Here is a 21,141-nt window from a genome sequence, read left to right on the forward strand (position 1 = left end):
ATTTATATAGTATTGTATATTTAATAACTTATATATCTCAGATAGCTCACATATTTTATACAGTATTTATATATCTTTTATAGTTCATACATACTGTATACTCATACTGTCTTTAATGATTTCTTGTACACAATATATATTTATATCCATATTTATTGCCTATATATACATATATAGTATATACTTGTATATATATATATATATATATATATATACTTTGTATATATATTTGTTAGATAAATTTGTATATTTCTATATAGAATTTTGTGTATTGTGTATATATACCTTATACATTTTATCTATCTATCTATCTATCTATCTATCTATATCGATCGATCTATCTATCGATCTATATTGTATATTTGGAGAAGCACACAGGGTCATTTCCTAATATGCATAAATCTTATAAGTGCGTTTTGTATGTATTCAATATATATATATATATAATTTAAGGGAGGAAGGGTTCAAATGATACTGGGACAGTCCTTGCTTTTTTACCCTTCATCCTAATTGTCATACAGTCCCAGTTACTATCCATGAAAGCGTCAAATGAGTCGATGCACGTCTTCTACATAAATATTTAAAAATGTCTATGAGATTAATAAGCTCTATACAAATATTCTGTGTCTGTTTAGGTAAATGCTGCACATTCTTCACTCTGATATCATTCAGAGAAACAGCAGACACGTGGAGAAATGTTATTGATGTTGCTTCCTCCACCAGGGGGCACTGCTGTAACACAGCTGAAGCTCCCCTACCAGCTTCAGTACCAAGTTTTGTTCTGAGCTCTCCTGTGTTTTACATAGTTTTGACCCTGATCTATCAACAGGAGTTTTGACATACCCATCACCAGCGCTCCGTTTTCTCACTTAATTCACTTTGACACGCACACAAAATAATCCTCCCGGAGAGTGTCATCGCACGTACACATCAGTCTCGCAGGCCTCATTAACACCTGAGCGACACGCAGAGATTAGGCCGAGAACACTCGAGCATCACACCGGCGTCTTGGACTGCCTCCTCCAGCCTCTATAAATAGTCCGATGTGTTTAGTGGTGGGTAACAGTCTGATAGCTGTCACAGGAAGTCTCCTCGGTTGATCCGCCACCGACCCCTCCTCACGCAATCAGACGCTCACATGTAGCCTGAACACACGGAGGGTAGGGGAGGATGCGCTAAATGCACATCCGCTGAAACAAAGACACGATCATACAGAGTCTCTGAGGTGTCATTACGCAAATTATATTAGATGCAACAAGAGCAGGTTTTTCTTTTGGTTTCCATCTGGTGAACTTCATACTCTGTGATGCTGTGATACATAACAGGCCTTGAAGACTATTAAACCTGCGCTCAATTAAATGATAATAGAGTATGATTCTCTCATTTCACCAAATGTTCTTTTCGTCTCCTAACACCCCACCCCCTCCCCCCACTGTTGAGTCATTATAGTTTAGTGCTTTTCATTAGTTTTTATTTTCATATCGTTTTTTATTTTCTGTTCAGTTGAGTTTTAGTTAGTTTCCAGACTGTGCCTGTTTCAGTCCAGTGTTTATCTGGGGCGTTGACAATATACACTGATCAGCCACAACATTATGACCACTGACAGGAGAAGTGAATCACATTGACCATCTTGTGACAATTCAGTGTTCTGCTGGGAAACGTTTGGCATTCATTGGTGTGGATGTTACTTAGACATATACCACCCACCTAGACCAGACCAGGCACCCCCACCCCATAGCAATGACACTCCTTGATGGCAGCAGCCATCCCCAGCAGGATGCAGCCATAAAAACGGTTTAGGACCATGTCAACAACTCAAGGTGTTGACCTGTCCTCCAAATTCACTAGATCCCAAATTTATCAAGTATCTGTGGGATGATCCACAGAGCTCCCTCCCCTCAAAGGCCCCCAACTAACAACATCCAGTTGCCAGACACCACAGGACACCCTCGTAAAGCCCCATGTCCACTCTCTGATGAGAACTGTTTGAAAAAGTGATTTTGAAGCTCAGTGTGGTGGCTGTGGTCGTCGGCCATCTTGTCAGCGTCTGACTCGTAGTTAAAAAACGGGCTAAAAAGGTGCAGCGTGGGTGGAGCTGAGGTGGGACAGTGATTCTGTTTATGCACTTGCAGCTAAGCTACTTAATTGGATTTGGGAAAATGTTTCGGTTAAAAGAGCCTTTCATAGCGTTAAATTTACATGGTAACATGGTAACGGTGCTAACTCTGTACAAGAGTTTTCCATAAACGTTGCATAAACGCAGGTCGTCTGAATTGCCTTAAAAAAACGACTACTACTGCAAATCGTTTATTTTTTGAGTTTCCAACCAGCCTGCTGAACGTAGTGAAACAGTTATCAGCTGAAGAGTCAGATATTTCCCTCAAGAGTCGCGCCTGTCGAGGGCTCAAGTTAAACCACAGAGTTATAGCCAGGCTTCAGCTACACAGATCACACTTGTTAGTAGGAGCAGCCTTTTAGTTGTTTGCTAATTCCATGACCAAAAAGAAAAAACTACATCTAAAACATCCCCTGATTTATCCTCCTCCGCTTTAGCAACAGTCGTCCGTGACAAATAATTCCCCACCAACAAAGCAAGTAAACCAAACCGTACCCTTTTTTAATTACTGCTCCGCGCTCTGACTCCTTCTCTGACATTACTTATTCACGAGGAGCGAATACCACGCAGATCGCTGATTTCTGAATGACTCGGCAGACTCAGAGTGCAGCGCTCGGGGCAGGTAGTTTTGCCCAGTAATGGCTGTTTTTGCTGCAGTGTAATCTCCGTAATGTGCACACACACAGAGTTTCCCTCCCGCGGTGAAGCGTGCGCTGCGGAGGCATGCAACCGACTGCACCGGAGACATGCAGAGAGGTGCGTCAACGACAGAGTTCGTCGTTGCATTATCTGTTTAGTGAAGCACTTTGCGTGATGAGAATGATTTTTTAATGCGGAACAGAGGGCCGGGAGGCAGGGCGATTAAAGAAACAGCTCCACTCATCTCTTTTCTCTTCGTCCCATTGAATTTATTTCCCTTCAGCCCTTTTTTTTTACTTAAATACAAAAGAAAATAAAGAAAATAAATCTCTTTTTCTCACCCCACCTGCTCATGAACAAACACACACAAAGAAACATTGGCAGAAACTCTCCAACTCACCTCCTCTGCCTTCCCTTTCATTCACACACTCCCCACCTCATCCCGATCCCATCATCCTCTCTTTTTTTTTTTTGTCTTTCCCTTCTGGGACTCCGACATCTATCTCAATGCGCCATTGGCTCAGACACGTTCTCTTTCCGACTCCCATCGCGCCACATTTTTCACTCCCAAGCACTCCATCTCGCCGTTTCCAGCCCGTACTCCCTCATTTTCATTCATTTGCGAGCGTTCCAGGGTCATTTTCACACAAAAGCCATTTATTCTGTCCGCAGAAGCCTATTCATCAGGCCCTCCTCCGTCTGGATGCTTGTATGGATTGGGTTCACGAGCCAGCTTGAGACATTATTGTTTTAATATCGCTGTTTGTCATCATTTAAGCAACATATCAATAGAAAGAGCGACGGTGCAGGGAGAATGGAGAGTTAAGAGGCAGGCGACGAATGCGTTTAGCTGATCTACACCGACACAAATCGGGCTTAAATATAGTCTCTGAAACTTTTTTGGGTTCAATGCTGAGCCAATAAGAAGAAGAAGACAGTGCCTACAGATCGATACAAGCTGCTGAATCAGTAGCTTTCAAAGTGAAACGTTTCATTGGATGTAAAGTTAGTATACGCCCCCAAGTGCAAGATGAGTCATCAGTACTTTCCATTAAAGAGACAGACAAGAAACTAATAAATAAATAAAATGCTAGTATGTCCACAAAATCAGATCAGGGACAGATATTTAAGATAATAAACACAACCAATCTTCATAAATCAAACTAAATCCCTATTAACACGGGATTAGTTTTACCTGGGGACGTCATGTAATTGAGAAAGAGGACGTTTTATACCTCTACACTTTCTGACAGCTTTAGTTACTTTGCTAATTCAGATTAATGATAAAAAAAATATATGTATTTTCAAAAATAAAACCATGATGTGATGAGACTATATTGAATTTAAGAACTACCTGTCAGTATTTAAATCAGCTCCGCCTTCACCGATGATGCTTGACTTAATAAACTCCATCACGTCTAAATGTGCTGCGACGCGTGTCATCAATCTCGTCATCCTCCACGATTTTGTTCATCTGACGGTTTTGAGCTTTTTCCGGCGAATGACTTTACACCCAAACATCTGTCCAAACTTTGATTTATAACACAGCCTTGAGTAATTCTTTAGTGACAAGAGGCACAAAAAAAGACGCAAATCTAATAGGATTCTTAAAATTTAAACACCACCCTAAATCATGGTGAGATGCTGATTCGCAGTGGATTAGTTTTACCACAGGACCTCTGTGGTTGGTAATTTGCGGTATAATTTTTACTTTTTACATGGCCAATTCGCATGGGATTAAGATCACAAACGACTTCTGAAATTATTTCAAATTACTGGAAGTCCACGGGTTAAACTAGTCCCGTGTGAATGAGGCTTTGGAACTAAGCTTGTTACATACTCCGCAAGAAGCAAGAAATTTGTTCTCGCTCCTAGGGCTGCAAGAACAAGAAAAGGTCCTTGTAGGCCCCTCCCACTGTAGCGTATGTCACATGCGCTAAGCATTGTGGGAGATGCGGATGACGAGAGGCACTTTTCTTGTTATTTTCTGATGTCAGCCAGTCGTTTTGACAAATGTATTCGTCGGATCACGCCGTTCGTTCATGCCGATCTCTACCCAGGAGAGACTAGCGGTCAGACTACGAATATTAGCATCTAGGAGCTCACAGAATGGCTGCTAGCATTTCCGCTTTTTCGCATTAACCACGCCCACTTCCGATTTCTGACCAATCATAGTTGTCGGGCACCACGCGAGAAAAAATTTCTGCCCGGTTGATGTGTGGAGAACAAGCTGTGAGAACAAAATGACGCCATATTGTTCTTGCAGCCCAAGGAGCGAGAACAAACTATTATTTTTTACTGATTACATTTTAGAGACTATAGGCTGTTCCATCCTCCACGAGAAGCGAGAAGTCTACCCATCAATACAAGCTGCTCGATCATTCGTTCTCAGAGGCTAGATGAAATGTCTCTCCAGTTCTAATCTGCTGCTATTCAGGCTATGATACATAAATACGCTACTGCTGAAATTCTAGAAAGCGTTTCATTGGACGTACAATTAGTTTAAACCCCCAAGTGCAGGATGAGTCATCAACATTTGTTCAATCGATTTCCAGGAAGATACCTTTTTAAACACCTACAAAACTACTTTTTTGTCATTGTTGGGCCATATACGGTCATGTAGGATGTATATCATATCAAAACCATTAACACAGAATTTAATTTAATGGGGACTTTAAGCATGATAAAACACTCTACTTATGGCTGGACGACACTTTGAGTGGTCAGTTTTTTGAAGATGGGATAGAAGCTGGATTGCTGTATCTGTGTCTGTTTCAAGAATTCAGTCTTTGGAAGGGTTTTCTTTTTCTGTCTCCAAGTCCCATCAGTCCCAGCCTCAGCGGGAAGCCTCTCATGTATTTAGAATGACAGATTAGAGATCAGTACAGACCACTGAGCTATTCCAGCTCCTGCTGCGAAGCTCTAGTTAACGCTGTCCGCCTGTTGGTTTCCAGTTCAAACGAGATAACCCACATTAGGACGACAGAACTCTTCCTGTGAGTGGAGCGAGGTCGCGGCATTTCTTTTGTTAAACGAAAATGTGGAGAGGTGAAAGGAAGAAATAGGAGTGGGTGCGCAGTGTGTGGGTGGTGTTGGTGGAAGCTCTGGCGCTGGCAAAGTGTTGGATGGTGGGAGTTTTTATTTTATTTTATTATTATTATTTTTTGGCTTTAAACCTAGCCAGATAAAGAGACTCCAACACACTGTTAAACAACACAAGGTCACCGTCTTCCAATATCAAACATGTTTCTCTCTGGAAAATGAAGCAGAGGAAACCAGATTCACCAGTTATTATGTTTTTGTTCTGTGTGGTTTGTCGTGGCACCTCTGCTTTGACACTGAAGAGCTTTAAAGCTTCTGAGGTCATGTTTTGTCATGTACACTGTAGTAACTATGACTCTGTTTTCATATTTCATCACTTCTGTAATGTGATTGCGTTTTATGTTGACAGCAATGTGGATTTTTTGTCTATGAGGGCCTGTACAGACTAGCTAGTCAGTTTGTCGACTTCACTGCTTTAACAGCAACGTTGATGCCCATTGGGTCGTTGCAGCAAACTATCAGCGGTTCATCAAGTGTGTGGAAGTACTAAATATACGTCACTAAAGATGAAACCCATACTACCGTGACATGTCAGTCCTGAAATGCAACAAAAGTACTACTGCAATGCGTCTGAAAAGGCTAACGCTAGCAGAGAAACGGTCCAAATCCTCTCAACAGCAGTCAGTTCACAACTTCACCCAAGCATCCTGTGGTAACAGAGAGAAGGAAGCTGCACATCAACAACTTACTGGTGAACAAATTTATTAAATGACCTTAAGCTGCTTCAGAAAAATACCCGGCTACACGATCCCATCGAACAAGACGCTGTGGAGTACTATTAAATGCTATTGATGGTGCTGAGTTGCTGCCTGTTTTATACAGTCTATACATCTCTGCAGGACACAGTATAGCACAGGAGCTGTCTCTTCTCACCATGTGTATTCAGGTCAAGAATATAGATTTCATTGTTGCAAAGCATCACTTTCAACTGTGACTAGTCGGTGGGGACTTGACTTTCATCACACAACAGTTAAAAGATCTGAAGTCGTGCATTCCTTAATGTCTATGAGATGGAAAGAAATAGAGGTGGTACCTGACTACACCTCAAATGTTGCACCTGTTCCCCAGCATCCACCCTCTCTGTCTATACCACATGATTACCCATCACATTCTCCTTTCCCTTTCTGTTTTATCTCCATTTTACTCTCCTTCTTTCTCTTCTTTTTAAGGTCCTTCCTTTTTCTATTGTTTTTCTCTTTCTTTTGTAATCCCCTCCCGCCTCCTCCTCCTCCTCCAGGACTCCTGACATGCCGGCCAGGTGCAGTGTAGCGTGCGTTTATGGTAGGCCTCTTAATGGACAGCATGTGTCTAACGGCGGACCCTTGTGCCTCTCCGCCCTTCTGCTCTAAATCCTCCATCGGTAAAACACAAAACTGCTCTTTCAGGCAACACGGCTTTAACGGCATCCGGGGACACGAGAGGACCGCCGGAGAACGAGAACAGCGCAGAAAGACAGGCGGGCGTCATGACCCGAGTTAGAGCCTCGTCGCTGTTGCCCATCCCATGGAGGCTGTAGCGCCGCAAGTTGTAACATTAAAATAAATCAATCTTTACTGTTATAAATGTAAAGAACTGAGAGCAAAGGAGCAGAACATCGGCACGTATGGAACTGCGTGTTATTCCGCTTGGTTTAGATGTGTCTAAGTGGATTTGTGGTAATGACGGGGGGAAGAAATGGATGAACTTTGAGCAACAGCACTGGGGCAACAACCAATACGAGCACTACAGTTGACTGACATATGACACAAACCTTGGTTTTCAACCGCCAGATGCACCATGCCGATCTCCGCCTTGAACCCAGATGTAGTGGCGGCAGTGTTGATGCTATTTCCTTTTCAAATGCAAAGCGAGTGACAGCGAGAACAGCTAGCTTTGTCCACCACACATTGGCAATATGTGCAAGTTTGACTCAGAGACATTTAGGGTTCGGGAATATGCCAGAGGGTTACCTTGGCAACCAGAGCCAGTGAACATCCACAAGTGACCAATGGTGAGCTACAAAGTGAATCGCTTTATATGGTGACATTTTATAAAATGTTTTATGTTGCCAGCACCTAGTGGTTATAGGTGGTATTGCACTTCTGCGCCCCACTTCCGCATTGGCGTTACCATTCAGACTCGATGGCTACCTCCATTTTTTATACAGTCTGTGCTTGTTCTGGCCTCCAGTAGGATTACAAGCTAACATTAGCATGGCAAATTATAGCCACAGAAGCTAGAGCTAGAGCTATGTTGTAATTACTATGTAATGGTGGCTACACTCCTTGATTACTGGAAATGTGTCTGTCTTACACAATCATGGCAACGTGAATGGCCATAAAACTAATACATTAGCTGGTTGTGCTTTGATCATCAGATTTCGATGTATCTGGTCCAAAAAAATTCTCGTCTATTGGACAAAGCCTGCTGCCACTGAGCAACTTTGTGGCACCATCTTGGAGCACTTTCCTTTATGCATCTTGTGAGCTACTCAGCTTGGTTCCTTGTCATGCTGTGTTTGCTCTGCGTTTGTGCAACAGGGTATAAAGCACACCCTTGCGGCTAATCAAAAAGGAACTGCTAATAAAGACTGTGCTGTGTTCCTGGTGTTGCAAGGCTCCTAATGTTTCAGCACAGTATTTGTTTGTATAGTAAAAGTGGTATAAAGGCAAAGTTCTGTGTTGTCTTTGCTACAAATGGACAAACTAACATCCTCCCTGCCTGGAGAAAGGTCAGGGAGTGGACGCAAATCTATATTTAGGTCCAAGTCCGTCATAACAGAAACGACACTTCACATTGATAAAGTATTAATATACTTCATTAACTATGGCTGACCATGTAAAGCTGTCTATTCCTGTTAGGATCTGTATGTGTGTGAGGGTGCCTTGTATTCAGATTAAAAAAAGCAGGGAGAGTGATCTGAGATCTACACTGAGCTCACATGCTGGGGTTGTTTCCCTGGACTCTTTCCCAAAATACTTTCAGTATATACATATATATGTATGTGCTGTGTTTTTAGACTTCCTGATGTCACTGTTGTCGTAAACCCTTGCTGCCTCTTGGCATCACAGTCACACAGAGTTAAGAGGAATGAAGGATAAATAGTCTAGGTTTTTGAGAGTGTTTTGTTGTTGTTGTTGTTGTTGTTTATTTAAAGGCACCTAGCAGCTCGGTTTAAAGAAGAACACACTGCAACATGTCTACTGTCATACACACAAGTATCAGGTAGAACAGGTAGTCATCTGAGAAAAGGGCAAGATCTCATCCCGTAGTGCTGTGGTGAATGTGACGCCGCTCAGAGGGTGAGTACCTGCTGAATACAGTTGCCCTTTCGGAGCAAGATAATGTGCAGCTTGATGTAAATTTTCTTGACTTGCTTGGCCTGAGCCCTTAAGACTTGTGTATCTTAAGATGCAGGAAAATAAATGTAAACGTATTTCATTTGATAAAATATTACAAATAAAATTTAGCCTACTGTTAATATCGATTGTGGAACATCAAGGGGTTTATCTAGAGAGGAAGCAGGTCCTCTCCTATGTTGCTCGCCATGTTGTACCATCATGTTTCTACGTCCAGAATAGACAAACCAATCACTGATTGAAGAGAATACATGCTTTGCAACTTTTTTGTTGGTTGCAATTCCCCACCTCACCACTAGATGTCCTAAATCTTATTCAGTGGACCTTTAAGTTTGCCATTTGACTGGATTCTGTGTGGGGGCAGAATACATTTTTTTTTCCAATCACATGTCTTTATACCAAATTTCATCCTCTGTGTTGAAGAGGAAGTTTTGAAGCTAAAATTGCAGCTCAGGGCCGCCAACTTCCATCCGTAGCCCCAAGCCTAACCATCTTACTTGCTGCTAAAATCTAAAAACGCACTACATCACATAAAAACTTAGCAAACTGTGAAACCATGATACCAGTTGTTCCCAGTGCATATAGAGGACAGTGTTGGCTAGTCTGTCAGTTCAGACCAAATCAGAAGGTCAACCATCCAGTAGACAGAGCTTTGATATTGCACCATTAGCAACTAAAAATGTTTACCAGTAAAGTATCTCAGCATAGAATCGCTGGATTTGCACAAAATTTTATGCATATCTGAGTTTTCCTTTTGGTTTTTTTGCAGGTTTTGCTCTTAGACTGATTTTCATCAGAATTCAGGATTTAGCATCTGTACAACACAGAACCACTAGAAATCTATCAAGTCAGATGCCACACTGAAGTAGATTAAGGGTTTTCCATGCAAAATAAATAAATAAATATTAAGTTCATGTGAAGTTTTTAAACAAACTTGCGGCGCTGCATTTGGCTGATCTTTCACAGCGTGCTACCGCGTAATCTTACATCTGGTCTTGATCAGATTTTAGAATCCAATTAGCGGTTTCTAAAACTGTGACTTTCCATTGCTGAGGTTTTACCAACTATCCTCTCACAAGCTGTAAAAACTCGGTTTGTGAGTCAGGGAAGAAAAAAATTAAAAAAAATCCTATGGGCTTGGTAGCTACAGTATTATGATGACAGCACAATGTTCTTGTGTCAAATTAATCGACAGTTCTGCCGTTTGAAAATGAAAATGCGCACATCTGTTGGAACAAAACCATTTAATTATGATCTAGGCCACCTCGGGACACACACCACCAACGCAAATTCGCTTTTGTTTAGACAGAGAGCAGCAAACAAAGTGACATTCGTGAGTTTGCTTTGGAAACGAACACATTTTCCGAGCGTTTAATGTGTGCAGCTTTAAAAGAAAGTTATCCGCGTAAACTTACCTCATCTTCAAATGTGCGAATGCAATAAACCCCCGTTGTCTTTTCATTTCTAGTAGATCAGACATGAGGAGCAGATAAGCCCTCGTCGAATCAATGAAGAGAACTTTTCACAGGGCCTCATTGAAGTAAATGAAAACCCAATTTCCTGTATGACTTGTTCAGGATCAGACGCTTGTGCGACACATCCTGGTACCTGAAATAATTGAGTGAGTTTTTAATGTTGGCGAGTAATGAGACGTGGCGTGCTAATTCCTCGATGATGTGACAAGCAGAAAGTGCATTTTCAAAGCGGCGGAGGAAGACGATGACGCGCTCAGGAGCTGGAGAATAGAAGAAGACACCCCTCAGTCTTCTGCTTTTCATGCCTGTAACAAGCAACCCCACATCTCCTAGTGACAGCTCCGAACTTGAACTGTCTTAATGTGACCTTTCATCTTGTCGAGCCTCGACTCTTTTTTTTCCTTCCCCCTTCCGTATTGATCTGTTCTTCCATCTCTGCGCTCAAATAGGCCAGAGCGCGGTTCTTAACTCTTTAGTCCGTCCCTTTTCTTTTCGTTAATGGTTGCTCTTTTTTTGATGAGGTCGGGAAAGGACGGACGGGAAGAGGAGCATAAAGCGGAGTTGGAGGAAGAGTGGGAAGGCGTGCTGAAGGGAGGGCCGGGTGTGAATGAGCTGCTGTCACACACATCGGAGGTGATAACAAAGCAACATGCCTACAACTGGATAATCTGGACAATCGCCGCCAACTCAGTCCCCATTTTCCGTCCTGTTAAAGGCTGCAAAAACATTCTTTTGGAGTCATGCTGCTTTTCCTTCTTGTGCGATCTAAAATTAGGGTGATGCGAGAAAGCCAAAGAAGGGTGTTGTTCAACTAACGGTTCAACTAACTCCGACTTACTCGGGGCGAAATTTCCACCCTTTCTCAAATCGTCTCGGTGTTGTGGAATCAACTAGGCGTGCTACAAATGAGAGTGCCGCTGACTTTAAGGCGGCGTTTGCGAATTAGTGGTGTTCCCTCTAGTTTAGCAGTCACAAGTGTGAGTCAGAGCCAGTCACAATAAGCTCTGCAAATGCAAGGGAACGGCTCAGCGCTATCAAACAGGCATACAAGCGGAGATTTTATGAGTCACGCGGTTAAAACACCTCCTCTCGCCCGAAGCAAGCCCGCCAAAGTCCTTCCATCATGTGCAGCCCACCACCTCCGACCGTACGCACACACAAAATTGCACAAATTGTACTTTCGGAGCGGAAAGCGAACAATAAAAATCAGCCCTAGCTCTACAGGAATCCATACAAACATATTGTCGAAAACAGAAGTTCCAAAAATAATGAATCTTACAAAGCTGGTTCCTCAGTGATTTCTTCACCATGACAACCACAGACAGCGAAGCCTGTCTCCCTCAAGGGAGGCACAGATGAAAGATGATTTGATACAAATAAAGAAACAGAAGGAGGAAAAAAAAAACAGAGGAAACAGCCACTGTTTATATATGTTTGCGTTGGTGGGCGTTCGCTCATGCACACAAATATTAGACATTTATGTGTATTTTATTGCATCCTGTTTGAATATCGATGGTTGTGTGTTTGTGTGTGTTGGTGCGGTGTAGCTCAATTTCAAGTCTTAAATTTTCCATAAATTGGATGAGCGAGCGCTGATCCGTCCTCCCGCGAGGTTCCCTTCTGCTTAGCGCTGCCTCCCCAGCACACCACGGCGTAGAAGTACAGTAGAAGAGGGCACTGGCAGCGGTAGTCTGGTAGAACACGTCCAACCTTATCCTCCTGAGGACACAGAGACGGCTCTGACCTTTTTTGTGTACTGAGTCTATGCTGGCCAACCAGTCCAGTTTTTGATCCAGCTGTAGACCCAGGTTCTTCTAGGTCTGAACCACCTCTACACGCTCCCCGTTGATGGTTACGGGCTGCAGGCGGGGCCTGGACTCCGGAAATCTACCACCATCTCCTTGGTTTTAGCTGTAATAATGAGAAGGTGGTTCGTGTCGCACCATGAGACATAGTTGTTCATCAGATTCTCGTACTCCTGCTCTTGTCCATCCCTGATACACCCCACGACTGCAGTGTCATCTGAGAACTTTACATAATTTAAACAACCCACAATTTTAGTTTAGTCGTACTAATCTCAACCAAAAGGTCACTACTTTACACCACCTGCCCAGCAACAAATAGCAGATGGCGAGAGCTAGCAGCTAGCTCATAAAGACAGATGCATAATTAGCTGCTAACGAGCCAGATGTTTCCCTCTAGGTATGTCCACACTAATACCTTTTTTTAGTTTGAAATCTTTTAATATCTTTCTACTTTTAGAAACTGGGATTTAGGACCCTTAAAATAAACACTATCTGGAACACTGCTGACCCTGTTTTAGTTTGAAAACGTTAGCATTGGTTGGGTCATATTAGCGGCTACAAGCGGCTACATTCGTCGCACCCCTTATCACATAGCGCTTTTACAGACAAAAACTTGACAACCTTGACAACCAGTGGCTAAAGCAATATGAACTTCTTGTCTGTGCTAGCATCTGTTGTGCTGGAGGCTAAATAATTTTAGCCATATTTGTGAAAGTTCCCGTGTCCGGCATTCTATATAAACCCAACATGGAGCGCTAGTTTTAGAGCCCTGTACATAAGATTAAGTCTGAAACTATGCGAGACGGGAGATGGTGGATACCAAAACAGAGCTAAAAGGAAAGTGAATGTTTCGTGGCCAGAAACCTAATTTCTGACGGATGCTAATGTTAGCATGCATGTACAGATACACAAATGTTTGATAGCTTTATAAAATTAATATATTTGTAGCTTTCTGTGTTGCTCCCGATTTTTACTGAGTCAGCTAAGAATCTGGTCAAATTTGTCTATGTTTCTTGCTAATATGAGGAGTCTGTTTTCATTTTTTGGACACTCGGGGGCGACAAAAACAAGCTGTAAATTCGCGTAACAACCAGCCAATCAGAGCTCACGTTGCTGCGACGTAGGTTGCTCTAGTTTGACACAGCGCCCGGGCGTCCTTAAAAATAAACCAATCGCATAATAGGAATTTAAAACTTAAGCGGTAAATTGGATTAAAATGAACTGGCGGAGACGCGGAGGAGTAAAAATTTAAAAGCCTGCTTTGAAAATGTTTCACTGATTCACAAGTCGAGGAGAGAATATGTCGTCATTAGCGACAAATTTAAATAGATTTTGTTTTGTTCTTGCCTTGTAGTTATCCATAATGTGAAATTAACACGGTAAAATCATCGTTTTTATGTCTTTGACGATCACCGGGCTCCGTGAAAAAAACACAAAATAAAGTATTTCAAAAAGTTTTTTTTGTTAGACACACACTTGACTCTCCTGTTCTGGCCACACACACAGACACACACACATGTCCGTGTATGACAAGCCCACACTATCCACAAATACACCCACAGCTCGACTGTAGTAGATTTCATGAGTGCCGGCAGCAGAAAGGTTGCTCCCCCCTTTCTCTCCCTCACTCCCGCCTCCCTTCCTCTCTCTCTCTCTCTCACTCTCTCTCTCTTTGTTTTTGCTGCTTGTGGAGCTGCGCAGACCTTCTTTTATTCAGTTTTTTGTTTTCATCTCTTGACGGGAGAAGACTCCTCCATGCAGATTTCTCATTCTATTTCTTGTCTCTCTCCTTCACCCTCTATATTGGCTCTCTAAGCGCCGAACCTCTCCCTCCGTCTCTCTCTCTCTGTATTTCTGGGTCTGTATTTCCTATGCATCTTCCCACGAGTGAGGAGAACAGGGACTCTTCCTCTCCTGCTCCTCCTCCTCCGCCTCCACCTCCTCTGCTTCACCTCTCGTCCTCCTCTCGCATCCTAACGGAGGGATAATGTTCTATTTCCAGCTGGTGATCATGGCTGGGACGGTGCTGCTGGCTTACTACTTCGAGTACACGGACACCTTCCCCGTGCACATCCAGGGCTTCTTCTGCTACGACAAGACCTTCTCCAAGCCCTACCCGGGTCCGGACGACACCAGCAAGATCCCCCCGGTGCTCATCTACTCGCTCGTCACGGCCATCCCCACGCTCACGGTAAGAGAAAGGCGCTCCAAGAAAAAAAACAGAAAAGCGCTTTTATACCCGACGAGAAGTTGTCAAAGTTGCTGGATTTGTCCTCTTTATTTGCTTTCACGTGTTATGAAAGTGTTTGCGGAGACTTGCGATGAATCATCTCTGCCGTGTGTGTGTGTGTGTGTTTGTGTGTGCTGCACCACTAAGATAGAGAGCAGATTGAGCAAGCTGCATGGAAGTAACCCCCCTCCATCCGTGACAGGCAGGTGCATGTGCGCGTCAGTACATGTGCGTGCATGAAGCGAGAGGGGAAACGGCGAGATGAATCAGCGTGGACGACACAAACGATGTAATGGGAACAGGCAGACAGGTCGTTAGAGGAAGAAAGCGGGAGAAGCAGGGAGACGAACCAAGAGAAGCAAAAGTTGGAGTCGAGGGCGGATCAAAAAAAATGGCAGGAAACGGATGCCGTCTGATTAGAGAAACTCGAGATGATAGGTGAGGAAAAGACAAAATGAGCACAGAAGATGTTGGGCTTTTTTGGTGTGTGGGGGTGTACTGTTGTACTCACGTGTTCGGGAGCTGTTGAGCTTCAAATGAGATGGAAGGCAGTGAGCCTGAAACACCTGGCGCTGAGCACAGAGCTGAGCAGCTTATATCCCCTCAAAAAAAAAAAACAGAGGACACTACGGATACAACCAGCATCCACAATGCAAAGCACTCAAATTACCCCAGGGGGATTACACGGACGCACAAAGCCGCAGTTAACGCAAAGACAAAAGTACGCCACAACATAAAAAACAAAAAGTTATTGCTTGACATCCACAGCAGACCAAAACAATATGCACAAGCAATTTAATAGATGCACAAAGTGTTAATTAGCTACTGCTAAAGTTGATATATCTCAGTCTGCATAATTGCGGTATTGATTCAGGAAAATTAATAGAGGTGGGAGAGGGTTTCAGAAAATTCGAGTATTCATGTTTCCCTGCTAATTGGATGGAGTCTAGTTGTAAGATTTTATGAGAATAAGAGGTTGTTTGTTTTTTTTTGTATTTCTGTTTTGACCGCCCTCTAGTGGCACTAGCAATTATGACAGGAACAAAAGAGGAAGGGAGGCATCTATTGGACAAACCATCCACGAACAGTTTTGAAGCTCAGCGTGGTGGCTCCGGCAGTCGCCATCTTGGCACTGCCTGGCTCCTTCTGACTAATAAAGTTAATTTGACGCTGTAGCTATGGCGACAACCCAGACTTGTAGTGTAACGTGCACTTCCCCAGAAATGTAACCACGTGTCATGGCGACGCAGATCGCAAGACCTGTGATTGGTCCACTTGGTGGTAGCGCATTTCCAGTTTAGTATTTCCAGTTGCTTCTCCATCTCCGCAGTTTTCAGATTGATTGGTTTGGATCAATTAAAATGGAACACACAGAAGAATGATTGACTGAGGAGGTTCGAAGGTACAATCATCTGTACGACTCGTCTTCTGTGAAATTTTTTCAGCCACCGTTGTTGAATGTGAAACCAGAAGTAGAAAGTGAAGCAGGAAGTAGAAACAAAAATTTACCCGACTGGCAAAAAAAGGTGGCGTTTTTACAGAGCGAGCCAGACTAACGAGCGCACAAGTATTTATAGCTCGCACCGGTGTAGGCTATGTACGTAGGCTACGTCGTCTATGCCCCGTAATACTTTAAATGAGCCTTAACATGACGCCGCAGCAGACCAGATAGCGACCTGAGACAGCAGCCACCTTTCACGCGAAATGTCCAATTATGTCTAACATTAATTAAGTCTTGGTCTAATATAAACCGGTTATATAGAAATTCCCCCTTCTGTGTTCATGGGTCGAGAAATTAGCTACAGAGACCAAAACCGCTTTTTGTTTTTGTTGTAAACATGTTTATTTCCGGCAAAAGTTGAACATTTTAACATTTATGACTCACTTTCGCCTTAAGTGGTCATTAGAGGAACTGCATTTTTTAATTTTTTTACACTTCAGTGTTGGTGATATTGTTTTATAGCCCCAGAGTTTACAGCTTTGTTGTTACAGTAGTGCACCCAAATAGTGTCTCTATATCGGCCGGTTAGTTAGGAGATCGGGGTGGATGGACGGTTCAACAAAACACCAGAATCTAACACGGAAAACCACCTTTTATTTGATTATTACCGGCAGCTTATTTTGCTCCACGATTGTTCCTGAAAGCTAAATAAGTTGTTAACAAGTGGAAACCACAACAGTTAAGCCCTACTCTTAAAGATTCACCAATTTAACACATACCACATTATTCCTAATCTAACCAAGTGCCTTAACCTAACCAAACTATAACCATAGCATTGTCACACCATGACAAGAATTAGATTTAGCAGTGATTTATAACTTTTTTTCTTGGAGGGAACAGTTAAACTATCTATTTGATGGTCTTGTTCGTTATTTTTGCATCTCTATCTTTGTCTGCACGTGAGGAAGAAGTAATTCCAAAGCAATTTCTTCACTTTGTTTCTGATATGTAGCAGTCGAACGTGATAGCGCCAGGCTGCACTCACTAATCCGAAACAAGCAGACCTTTAAATTTGCCCTAACAGACGGTAAATTACTTTGGATGTCAAACTGGGTCAGAGCGCATTACTTACACCAGCTAGTCTGCCCTAACCTGTGCTGACAGAGGTCTTGGTATGTGTAACAAGCAGCAAAGTAAATCACAGCAGTAATTCCCTGCGATGGAGCAAGTCTGGTGCAAATGCACTGTGCCATTTGCTGGTGGTTCCAGTGGAGATTTATTTCTTTTTGTGAACTGCAGCAGCAAATCCGTGCCTTGTGTTTGGTGATGAAGTGGCTGCACAGCGTAAAAGCCAACCCACCTTTAATAAAAAAAAGATAGACAGAGTTTTGACCTTTCAAAACCTCTTTCGGTAAGAGGCTTGGATCTGTCCTAACGTTCTGCGCTGAGCAACGTTAGTATATGTATTGTATTGTAATTTAAGAACTATTACTCTTGCAGACTAACAATATAAATGAGGAGGACTTGTCTGGCTGAGTCACTGAAGGTGATCAGACACCAGTGTACCGGGATCAGCGCCAGAGTCCTCTGAGGCCAACAGAGGGCGGTCTAGCTCTCAGTCAGCTCCCAGTAGGGTGCCTACATTTAATTAAAATCATCAATCACCTTCTGAAAGTTTCAGCATAAAGAGCAAACCCTCCACTTTTATGAAGAAGTATATAATAGTCCCGCATCATTGCCCTTCTTTGCTGGCCACATTTACATAGGTACACGTACATATACAGTACACACGTGTCTAGAAAGTTTCCAAAAGCAATGAGTCATTGGTACAACCATTTCTTTCAATACAAATTGAAGATGTGCCGATACAAGTGTGTTTGTTGATGTAAACACCACATAAAACAGTCCTGCAACAAATCCTGCCGTTGTGATGGAAGTATAGGCATGTGGCGATGAAAAAGTTTGAACACAAAGACGATGCCTTACAAGCTGCACCAACGGTACCAATGTCTCCTAGGTGGGTGTTGTCAGAAGTGTGGATGGATAAAACATTTATATATATACTTAATGTTTATTTAGATATTATAAGATATGTTCACAAATATTAGCTGGTTTATGTTCTCCAGATTTGCCTGAAAATTGCAATTTTCATGCGTCAGAACGTTTTTGATGATTTGAGGGTTGTGAAAGATGGGTACAAAGTTCAAAATCCTCACATTCCCTTCTCCCATATTAGTGATAGGGACTCAGGACCGGCTGCTTGTCTGATAAAAAGACGAAGCAGTTGTGTGCCGAAAAAGTGCCGAAAAATACTTAATTTAAGTGAGCTCTTTAGTCTAACAGCTCTTTAGTCATATATACCCAGAGCTTTTCCCTCAGGTAGCATAACAAGCGCCAAAATCCCACATAAGGAGGTTCTTCAGTTTGTCAAGTCCAGTCAATGTTGTGTTTTGAGCCCAAACTTTACAATTTACGCCAAACACAATATTTATTTTGGAATAATAGAGATAATTAATGTGAAAACCATTGGAGAGTACTGAGTAGCTTGCACATCACTCACGATCCCTCACCAGCTTCTCACCCAGTGAACATCGCCAGTTGCCTGTTTGCTAATTCCTGCCAATCGACTGATTTGTGCTCGCCACTTCTACGTTACTGCGGGTACACCTGTGCAGGTTTAACTCTTGAAATGCATTGAAATTCTTGAAAAAAATAGGTGTAAGATCTCAGAGCTAAAGAGGTAAAGCAACTTCTTTTTTGTAGCACTTCAGCTAGCTAGCTAATTAAGCTAACATTAGCACAATAAGATGATCAAAAACAACGTCTCCGGGGGACTTTTTAAATGTTTTCAAACAAAGAGTAATTTTTAAAGATGGAAAAACTGTAGCATGCCCCAAATCCCTTGCAGTCAAAAAATATACTGTATATGCAACATAATTATTTATTTATTTAGAGAAGCGAACGAGCGACTTTTGATATTTCTGGTAGCTCGCTGCCAGAGTTTATCCCAAGGCAACTGCTGCATCTGCAGCAACGCTGAAAACTCATTGGTTCATTTTAAGGGCATCTTGAAAGTTTGCCTAATGGAGCTTGTAATCCAGTTAAGCTTGGGATGAATTAACTTATCTAGCAAAGATTCGCTCTGACAGTGAGTGTGCAAGTTTGTGTTCACTTTCGAAATCCTTCCTTTGATCACTTTTATTTTTTCTTCTTTCTCTCGCTCTGTTGCGTGTCCGTTCTCCATAACCCAGAACCCGTTTCTCATCTGACTACGTCTCATCCACATTGACCTTTTTTGCTTTCATGTTCTATTCATTCCTCTCCACTCAGTGTAACTTAGATGTCTCTGTTTCGTCTTTTAGTTTATTCAGAAATTTCCTTTTTTCCACCCACTTCCACTTTCCTGGGTTCTCCAAGATTGTCTCCAACACTTCCTGCTGCTTTTTGAATTATTTATTCCTTGCCCTTTCTGATTCCACTTCACACCTATTTTCTCTAACCTGCCAATTAACACGGTGTCACCTGTGAACCGATGGGTCTTGTCACCTTGTTTACTTAATCTGTGGCTGGAGTGATAATGATATATACCCTAAAGGAAGGAAATAACTAATATCTATCTGCCCCAGTTGTTGTGAGAAGAATTCCTCTTTTCTGCGACCCAAGTCAAATGGAGATAAAAGAAACATGCAGAGATGAATATGTAGCTTTATAAGTAATAATAAAAATGCCATTTCTGATTCACCTCTTTTGAATTCAAAGCGAGGTTCAAGGTCCATGTGTCTATTTTTAAGACGTCACAGTAATCAGTTTAGCCACAAACTACTTAAACCATAGATGCTGTATCTACTGTTGCAACATTCCAACATGAACCTCCACTCACCTCTTCTTATTTATATATTTGAAAAAAAATAAAGCCACTCTAACAGGACACCCTTTACAAAGGGTTTGCATGTTGCAAGAAACATCTTCTAAATGTTAATAAACCAGCTACTAATAGATTTTTGCAAAATTTTGCAAAAGACTTTTAACTCAGCGACTCAGCGACTTTTGACTTCATTTAAACTTGATCCTTTTTACTTATAAAATTAATTGATACCTTCCACCAAAGTGGGTGCTACATACACCGATCAGCCACTGACAAGAGAAGTAAATATCATTGACCATCTTGTGACAATTCAGTGTTCTGCTTGGTAAACTTTTGGACCTGGCATTCATTCATGTCTAAAACCATGCACGTATGTTGCAGTTAACGTTGCAGACATGATAAAAGCTTGGTCAAATGCAAATCTGCACCATTGACTAAGTCCACATAGTGCTCACAGTCCTATATGCAATGCATGCTGCAGTAAACAAACCTTTGTGAAATACGGAGTGAGCTATAATGCCTTATTAGGAGCGTTACAATGCCTTCAAGCTTCAAGTTTTATGGTTTGTTACATCAAGAAATAAACTGGGAAACCATCAGCTGTCATCTGATGAGTTATCCTCTTGGGGCAATGCCAGTGTCTCAGGGCATTTTGCTTGTTGACCTTAATGTTACTGGAAACCTGAAAGCTTCCACTACCAAGAACCTGTACCTTACCAACAGAGTCGACATTTGCAGTTACGCTCTAAGAAATGAAACGCTGGTGTTGTTTGAATGAAATAATAGTTTTATGGTGGAATTACTGCTGTTAGTTAATAGCTGTGGTGTGGTGGTGTCGAGTAAATTTAACTCAAGTCATGTGGAATTGGTTCAAATAGTCATTAGCAAATTTAATTAAAAAATGTTATGTTAGTTCAACGTAACTCTACGTAATGTAGCATTTACTTTACACAGTTTGAGTAGATTTAAACTTAAACCATGTTGTTACGATTAATTGTATATTATATTGCACATTTAAACAACCATGTTTTGGGTTTGCCATAACTAGATTAAGGAAATCCAATATTTCATTTTTTTAGAGTGTATCTGTAGTCAGTAATTAACCATGGTCGTTTGACAATAACCTCCCA

General features: G+C 42.1%; 1 protein-coding gene across 1 annotated transcript in view; it reads left to right on the forward strand.

Moving 5' to 3' along the window:
• The window catches only part of plppr2a (phospholipid phosphatase related 2a), a 41,034-nt gene that overhangs the window by 4,805 nt on the left and 15,088 nt on the right, over positions 1-21,141 (forward strand). The window contains exon 2 of the mRNA XM_084569953.1: positions 14,478-14,666. Coding sequence (XP_084426079.1) covers positions 14,478-14,666 — 189 coding nt within the window. The remainder of the gene's footprint in view (positions 1-14,477; positions 14,667-21,141) is intronic.

Source organism: Chelon labrosus, assembly GCF_963514085.1.
Source record: "Chelon labrosus genome assembly, chromosome: 21".
In the NCBI taxonomy this organism is placed as follows: Eukaryota; Metazoa; Chordata; class Actinopteri; order Mugiliformes; family Mugilidae; genus Chelon; species Chelon labrosus.